This window comes from Centruroides sculpturatus, unplaced genomic scaffold (genome assembly GCF_000671375.1).
Source record: "Centruroides sculpturatus isolate CEXI.00-Female unplaced genomic scaffold, Cexi_2.0 scaffold337, whole genome shotgun sequence".
Taxonomy (NCBI): domain Eukaryota; kingdom Metazoa; phylum Arthropoda; class Arachnida; order Scorpiones; family Buthidae; genus Centruroides; species Centruroides sculpturatus.
The window spans coordinates 351,281-359,581 of record NW_019384508.1 but is presented as its reverse complement, the minus strand read 5'-3'; the positions used below and the strand labels follow the sequence as shown (position 1 = coordinate 359,581).

The 8,301-nt window shown below is 28.3% G+C and overlaps 2 protein-coding genes across 2 annotated transcripts in view; both read left to right on the top strand.

Annotated features, from left to right (window-relative positions):
• Positions 1-2,097: 2,097 nt before the first annotated feature.
• On the top strand, positions 2,098-6,189 carry LOC111622285 (fibrinogen beta chain-like). The gene is made up of 6 exons (XM_023364642.1): positions 2,098-2,213; positions 2,991-3,183; positions 3,284-4,578; positions 4,649-4,854; positions 4,922-5,104; positions 5,993-6,189. Exons 1-6 carry the CDS (start codon positions 2,211-2,213, stop codon positions 6,150-6,152), a joined length of 2,040 nt encoding a protein of 679 aa, XP_023220410.1. The 5' UTR covers positions 2,098-2,210; the 3' UTR covers positions 6,153-6,189.
• Positions 6,190-7,544: 1,355 nt separating this feature from the next.
• Positions 7,545-8,301, top strand: part of LOC111622286 (angiotensin-converting enzyme-like) — a 7,293-nt gene continuing 6,536 nt past the window's right edge. The window contains exon 1 of the mRNA XM_023364644.1: positions 7,545-7,615. Coding sequence (XP_023220412.1) covers positions 7,613-7,615 — 3 coding nt within the window. The 5' untranslated portion in view covers positions 7,545-7,612. The remainder of the gene's footprint in view (positions 7,616-8,301) is intronic.

The window sequence follows — 8,301 nt, the reverse complement described above, 5'->3', positions numbered from 1 at the left end:
AATATAATTACAAATTTTATTACATTTTATTCATTTTTATCTTAAAATAAAATAGAATTTTAATCAAATAGTAATGTATAAGACAACAAATAATATAAAATAATAAAAATTTCAAGTCTAAAATTCAATTTTATCTCCATTTTTTTCCTATAATTTAGTAATAAATTCCTAAATTTTACTTAACAATTTATCAACAAAAATAATTGAGAAAAAGTTCATTAAATTTAAGATATTAAAATGTATACATATTAATTATAAAACAATCTTTTCTCATTCTATTTTATAAATATTATAGTAGTATATTTACAGTTACAGTTAAATAAATAAATTTAAATTATAATTCTAAATTAATTAATAAAATTAAATTAAAAATTTATTTCCTTTTCACTTGAATTTTCCTTACAATTTATCATTAAATTTTAGAAAATTTTAATTTTAATTTAGTGAATAATTACAATTAATTAAGTGAATTTTATGATCAATTTTCAGAAAAATAATTAAAATAAAAAGGACCAAATTTAAGACATTAAAATAGAATTTCATACAGAATAATGAAGAAAATAATTCATAATATATATTAATTAATAGAAAAAAATAATAATATTTTTCTTAATTTATTTTATAAAGTTTGTAGGAAAAAAAATTATTTATAGTTTCATTTACCTAAATAAATAAGATTAAAATAAACATTTTGTAATAATATATTTATGAGAAGTCATCTTTATGACAAAATATTTAAATATTTAATTAAATGCTTGTTTAACTGCATTCATTAATTTGATTATGAAGTTAAAAATTAATGCTTTATAAACTAATTAAATATTAATATAATTCTTAAGAATATTCATCAATTTATATAATCTCTGATCATTATTATTATTATTGTATTGTCAATATTATAATAATTAATTAAAATTTTTTATGATTAATAGAGATAAAGGAAATAAAATAATAATTTTTATATATGTATAATTTAATTAAATTTTTAGTTAATCTTGATTTTAAAGCAGATAAAATGCATAAATTTAATTATCCATTAAGTTATTAGCTTGTCCTTTCCTTCATCAATGTATGTGATTATGTGACTTGTAAGGGTATAAAAAATAAAATTATGTAGTAAATTATAAAGATTATTAATTAAAGATAATGGTGTTGTTATTTTTAGATAATTTATACAAGATTTTTTCTTTTTCCAATATAAAAAAAAAATATATTAGAAAATAAATTAAATGGATGAATTGTTATATTTAACACATCAATCAATTCTCTTCCTGCATTAATAAAAAAAAAAAATATATATATATATATATATAAAATAGGGTCATTGAATGTCACGTAAATTACTCATCATAGTAATGATATACACTAAATATATCAATCACGTATTTCTCTAAGCGCAAAATATAAACTAGAGAAATATTATTTAAAATTTTTGACAAGCAGAGAGGAAGTTTGTTTCTCTGCAAGGCATGGAAAGTTAGAAAGGGAAGCCGAACATAAGGAGTCATTAAGGAAATAAATATATAAATAATTCAAAACTGTTTAAAAATTAATTCATTTTAAAACTAGAATATTGTAATTTATTATTATAATTTGGAAAGTTTTATAAATATTTTAAAAAAAATTTTAAAAGCTTTTTTTTTTTATCAATCACTCTTTAAAATTGTCATTTATTCCATGGTATGATGGAAAGGTATTTGATTGATAATTGATGAGATGAGAGGGTGATTTCTGTAAAAAATTATTAATTCTTACGCCCTTAAATGGCTAAAATCGATATGCAAAGATATAAAATTTTAATATTTTTAAAGAAATTGTCTGTTTTCTTGCTGATTTTTGTCACATGCACTTTTTTAATATAGTGGATTTAGGAGATTAATTTCAGGACAGATTACAAGGCTTTTTGAATGTGTGTTTGTATGTGTGTATGTGTGTGTGTGAGTGTGTGTGTGACACACAGAAACGGAACTAGCTCCACCCAGAAGCAGACCTGGGCGTTAGTACGACAGGCCTAGGGAACGAGCATAGCAAAACAATTTGATTTAAGAAAGGATGGAAATGCGTTGAAGGTGAAGAGATATTCTGTCAAAGTGCATAGCATCATCATAAGGAAAAACAGATCGGGAATTTACAGTTGAACATGGGATGCTGGATAAAATGGGACGATAAAGAAATAACGCTATGGAAAATCTGCCCCGTTGAGCGTTTCTATGGTAAATTTTTTAGCAAATATTTATTTTATTAATTTTTTTTCTCGCCCATACATTTTTAATTCGTACTTGGATTATAGAACTTTTAAACAAATATATAAATGAGAATTTATTAATTTTTCTTTTAGGTATCTGTTAACGTTTTAATCAACTTTAATAGCTTCATCTTATAGATAAAAATGTCTTCCTAACATTATTTCTAACGACCTCGAGCTAATTTTAAAGTTTGATTTTTTTTCTTAACTTTTTTTTTACCTGAACAAGAGATTAAGCTATCGAAAAGAAAGTTAATGAGTAAAATATACTCCAGGCTATGTTAAAACATTGCAAATGAAACCGAAGATATTCTTTGAAAATATCTAGGTTACAATGCTTATAAAAAATTAATGGAATTTTTAATGAACCATTGATATTATAATGATTCAATAATGTTTGTTACAAGCGAATAAAAGAGAGAGAAAAAAAATATGTTTTAAAAGAATTTATAAACTGAATTTTAAATTATTTTCCTCTCCTTTATTGATTATTTAATACAATTTTCTGGATAAAAGGAAATTAAAATTAAGATTTTTAAACATTGATTTCTTCTGAATAATGCTAGAACTTCTGTTTATAATATAAAGTTAGTGAACTTAATTTTTTAAAAAGAAAATCAATATAATTTAACTGGAATTACGCCTATAAATATGTATGGGTATATCGATAATATGAGTGTTAATGCTAGCTCTATCGAAGTTCAAGTTTTGTCAAGTCTTATCAATGTTTATGATTTTAAAACAGATGGATGTAAACACAGCTGGCTTCACCTTTCTAATCATTCTATGTAAATACAAAATGGCTAATACTTCGGCTTCTATAAAAGTTTTTCTCTCTGTTGGCTTTCTTTGTTATCTAAACTTAGTTTATGGCCAGTTAAATCTTGGTATGAGAGCCGAATTGGTTACTATTAAGGAAATGATGGCCGATATCGAAGGTGAGTAACGAAACGCAATATGGCGACAGTGTTTAAAAAGTTTCTTGTTTTTTTTTTTGTTTTATACTTCTATTTATCTATTCTAATTGATAATTTCCAGGGAAATTGGAACAGTTTAACACGTTGTATCTAACGAATTTGGCGAAAAAAGTTAAAGATGTCGAAGCCAAACTCGATACTATATCGGATAAAGTGGATGATTTGAGTAAGAAAAGCACGATATTAGAAGATATTCAACAGTTGGTAATATCGAAAAACGAAGCAATTCAAAGAATTTCTAAAGATGTTAGCGAAATATTACGAAAACAGAGCAGTAGCGGGAGTTCGAAGTCGAAAGGTGATTCGTCGAAGTTAGAAAAAATTGACGAGAACATTCAATCCCTCTTCCAGTTATTCGGTGCTTTAGATCGGAAATTTGGTGCTTTACAGCAGGAAGTGGAGCACATGGTAAGAAGGAGCATGAACTTTCCATCTTTAGCCGAATCTCATGATTACGTTACTTATCTTGGAAACAAAATGGCGTCTTTAGAAGTGGCGGCGAAGAACCTAGGCGATTGTTTAGAATGCCATCACGCTCCTTTGGGATTGTCGTTGAAGGAAGCTATTAAAAAAACATTAGAAGCGCAAAAGGCACCGATCACGGCGTGTAGTATATCAGAGATCGATCGATCTATGATCAAAGTCTTGGAAAATCAATGGCAGCCTCAATTCGAAGCGGCTCAGACGGATATCTTGCACAAGTTAGATACTTTAGGTCGATTATTGGTCGATATCAGAAAGCACATCAAGCAGGACGACGTGCCGAACGATACCGAAGTCACTTCTAATCCACTCTGTCCAGATTTTGGAAGAGGGCCTAGCATAGCGCTGAGGAGCGATGACACAGTCAGAGACGTTAACAGTCCCGGGCGTATATTCAGGAAGCTGTGGAGAAAATTAACGGATCCTGTAAGTAAATTGAACGAGAAGATGGATCAGCTTAAGCATACCATAGATTCTGGCTCGTCAAAGTGGTGTAACAACACATTTTCCAAGATTACCGACTTACTGACTAAAGAAAAGCATTCTGAAGTATGTATCGCTCAATATAAGGCTCTTCAGGAGACGACTAAAGATACGAATCTTCGATTAGGTTATATCGAATCACGACAAATGAGCGTGCAAAACATTTGCAGCAAAATTTTGGTCGAAGTTGAACGCCTTCGTCACAGTCTTATTCCTCCAATTGTCCAACCTACTGAAGAAGCGCAAACACCTAGCGATCAAGCTAGAAGCTGTGCAGATCTGCAAGTGAGAGGGAACATAGTTAATGACGTCTACACCATTCTACCTAAAGGTACAACGGAACAGTTCAATGTCTATTGCGATTTCAGAACCGATGGAGGAGGTTGGACCGTAAGTAGTCCTATACGCCATTCGAGCCATGTAAAATTCACTCCTAAACTAAAATTTCTTAATAATCTAGGTCATACAAAGAAGAGGAGATTATGGCGAACCGCGAGAGAATTTTACTCAAGGTTGGGAAGCTTATAAATTGGGTTTCGGTGACTTGTTACGCGAGTTCTGGTTGGGCAACGAAAAAATTTCACAGCTGACTTCGCAGGATAGCGTCAAATTAAGGATCGAATTAGAAGACTTCGACGGTCATAGAGCTTTTGCTGAATATTCTAGGTAATTAGTTCGAGTGTTCTTTTATCAATACTTAATCAATCGTTATTTATATAAACGTCTTTTGCAGATTTTATGTCGGAGAAGAGAGCGATCAATACAGATTAAATGTGGGGGAATATTCAGGAAATGCTACAGATTCTCTAAGTGTGCACGATGGTAAAATGTTCTCGACAATCGATAGAGACAATGACGAAGTTGCATCCTGTTGCAATTGTGCGACTACTTTTAAAGGAGGCTGGTGGTATTACAAGTAAGTTCCAAGCATAAATAAATATAAATTATCAATTGTTTTCCGAGAAGAGAAGAGTCTAGTGAGCAATGGGAGAAGATGCTTGACACTTTAATCATCTTTAAGTAAAAGAATATTAATTATATTTAGAAATACTTTGTATCGGCACTTAAAATTGACATAAGTAAGGTAGAGAAGGTCCGAGTGACTTAACTTTTTGAGGCCTCATCTTATTAATGAATAAAATCTGATAATAAACAAAGATTTTTTTCTTAATACACAAGAAATTTAATTGAATAATAATTTGAGGATGATTACGGGACCTAAAAAGTATTAGTTTTTGAAGCTCCTTAAATGAGAGAAAACTCGAATCTTGATAGCCCCTACGATAAGGTCTGAGTAGAGAATCTTGTTACTCGAGAGTGAATAGATATCTCTTCTTATATCAGTTTTAATAATACAGAATAGCATAATTAGTAGGAAATCAGTAGAAATTATCTAATTTGATCGTTAGGTATAATATGCAGTGACAAGAAAATAATCTAACTTGTAGGAGTGCACTAGTAGCTGATTCATCGTCAGATTTTCCATTAGTTTGTCTGTTTTACAGAGCCAATATCTCCCTTACATGTCTTTAAACTATCAATCTTTATCGCTAAGTATATAGAATTAGCCTTAATGCCCATCTTTATACAACTATAATTGTATAAAGATACTGTAACAACCTCTCATCCTCCTGTATCATTTTTCTTATAATCAGGTTTGGTAGATATAATTATCTTAACTATAAAAAAAACATGCAATTTTTAAAAATTAAATTAGACGTGCAATTAATTAGCTGAAGGGATGCTTATCTCGTCCTCGACAGATGATTAAGTGTTTAAAATTATTTATTTATTTTCTTCTTAGGTGCTTCGAAGCCAATCTCAACGGACCTTATCACAGCGATCCTACGGATAATGGCTACTTTCAAGGCATTATATGGGAACGTTGGAGAGGAGATTACTCTCTAAGATACGCAGAAATGAAGATTCGACCCTTATATTTTGACAACTTGAAAGATCCTTGATGTGGTTTAACATCTCCTCCTTCTATGTCTACATCTACTGCCATTTGAAATAAAGTTATTTATCATCTAGATGTCTTTAAAAAAATAAATATATATATATAAGATATTTTTAAAAAAATGGATTTTAAAAATAAGAAATTGGAAGGGGGTGGTAAATATTTTTTATTCTTTATCGCTGTAAATAGGTAAAAATGCTTTCTTGATCATTTGTTTCGCTGCATTAACTCACTTGTTGCACTAACATTCGGTTCGACCTTCGTTTCGCTCTGTTCGTGATAAAGTAATATTGATTGAACCATATTCTATATTTATGTGAACTGTTATTAAATGAATCAATAAAGCGTTGAGAAAAATTCATCTGAAAAATATATATATATGTATATATACATATATATATGTGTATATTGCATACATAAACTTTGAAAATTGTCTCTGATATTGAATTTTTTCCAGAGGTTAAAGCTTAGAAAAAATGCAATTTTAAGAGAGGAAAAAACAAATTACGAAGCCGAAAACGTGCTTAAAATCTCTAATTTTTAAAGTTTCTCTTTTAAAAAAATTTATTATAGTTTAATTTTAAAGACGAATAAAATATAATAATAATAATAATAATAGTTTTAGCTGTATTTAAATCAGATTTTCATGACAATGTTCGCTCTTAAAAATGTATAAATATTAAAAAATATCATTAATTTTAGCTCTAAAAATTGAATTATATATTGCTTTTTATTCACACTTTTATTTATTTATCAGAAAAATTTAATATACATAGAGAGAGACCAGTTAGAATTGACTGTTATAAAAAAATACAAAAACTATTGAATAAAAATAAATATATAATTAATTCTAAGTAAACCGTCGGCTCGACTGATTTAGTATTAAATAAAATTTAAACAAAGAAAATAATTTAATTCTAAACAAAAATCTCGCGACATTTTATCAATTAAGTATTTGAGTTAAGATACGAACCCCATTAGAAGATATAATCTTATCTAAGGCATCCAAAGCTATTTTAAAGATTTTTATTTTAATGTTTATTCAGACAGGTATTAAATTTTTAATACTTTATAGGTACAAAACAATCTTTACGATCGAACAGGGGCCATCAATCCCAATCAAGAGTAGAGAATACGTTATTAGTGCCCCTAGACGCGCATTCACCTTCATTAAACTCGACTTTTGACCAACAATAAATAAATTACGGGGTTAAATATCACGGGGGGTGATCAAAAACATTAATGTAAATTTATTATTTAAAAAATAATAATAATAAAATTAAATAAAAAAAAAGTAGAGAAGGAGAAAGATGAAGAGGAGTGATGCCAGTGACGTCATTAAGGGTAAGACGATCCGAAGTTGGGATGTTAGGTCAATATTACCACAACGAATGAGTACTTTAACAGAATGAAGGATCATTCAATAAATTCCCTATCCTCAAAGGAGAAGAAATCTGTTGCAATATGGTGAGTAAAACTACCTAAATTTATTTATTTAAACACTTAACAAGTTTACGAATCTAGTTAGGTAGTAAGGATTTGAAAAAATAGGGATTTATCCCTAAAGCATCACCCACAACTCTTCTCCATTTTTTTAACGTCAATTTTAATTAATGCTAGTAGAAAAGTATAAGATATTTATGAAAACCAATCCTATTCCATAATTAATTTAACTTAATTATTGTCCAGATTGTCTTTTAGTATGTAGATTCGAGTTACTCGATTCACTTAACGATGCAAATGTTCGAAAATAATTGGCTACTACTTAACATAAATCCATTTATCTTGCGAGAAAACAATTATTTGAATCATTTTAATGTCTTTCCAACTTTTACGAGATCTTAAAAGAATTTAATAGACAAAAAAAAAGAAGAATCTTGATGGGTTGGTTTGATTACTTTTTCACGTGTTTAAAATATATTTTTGGGGGGTTAAATCTATAGATTTCAGGTAAGAGAAATTAAGATTATTTGAATGACAATTTGACTTTAAAATTTATATTAAATTATTGCGAAAAATATATTAAATTTTAAGGAAAAAGTCTTTTAAATAGGTCTATATGAAATCTTTAAGATAAAAAATTCAACATTTATGACTATAAATTAAATTCTAGTAATTTTGGATTATAAAAGTAGCTTATAATTAATATATTT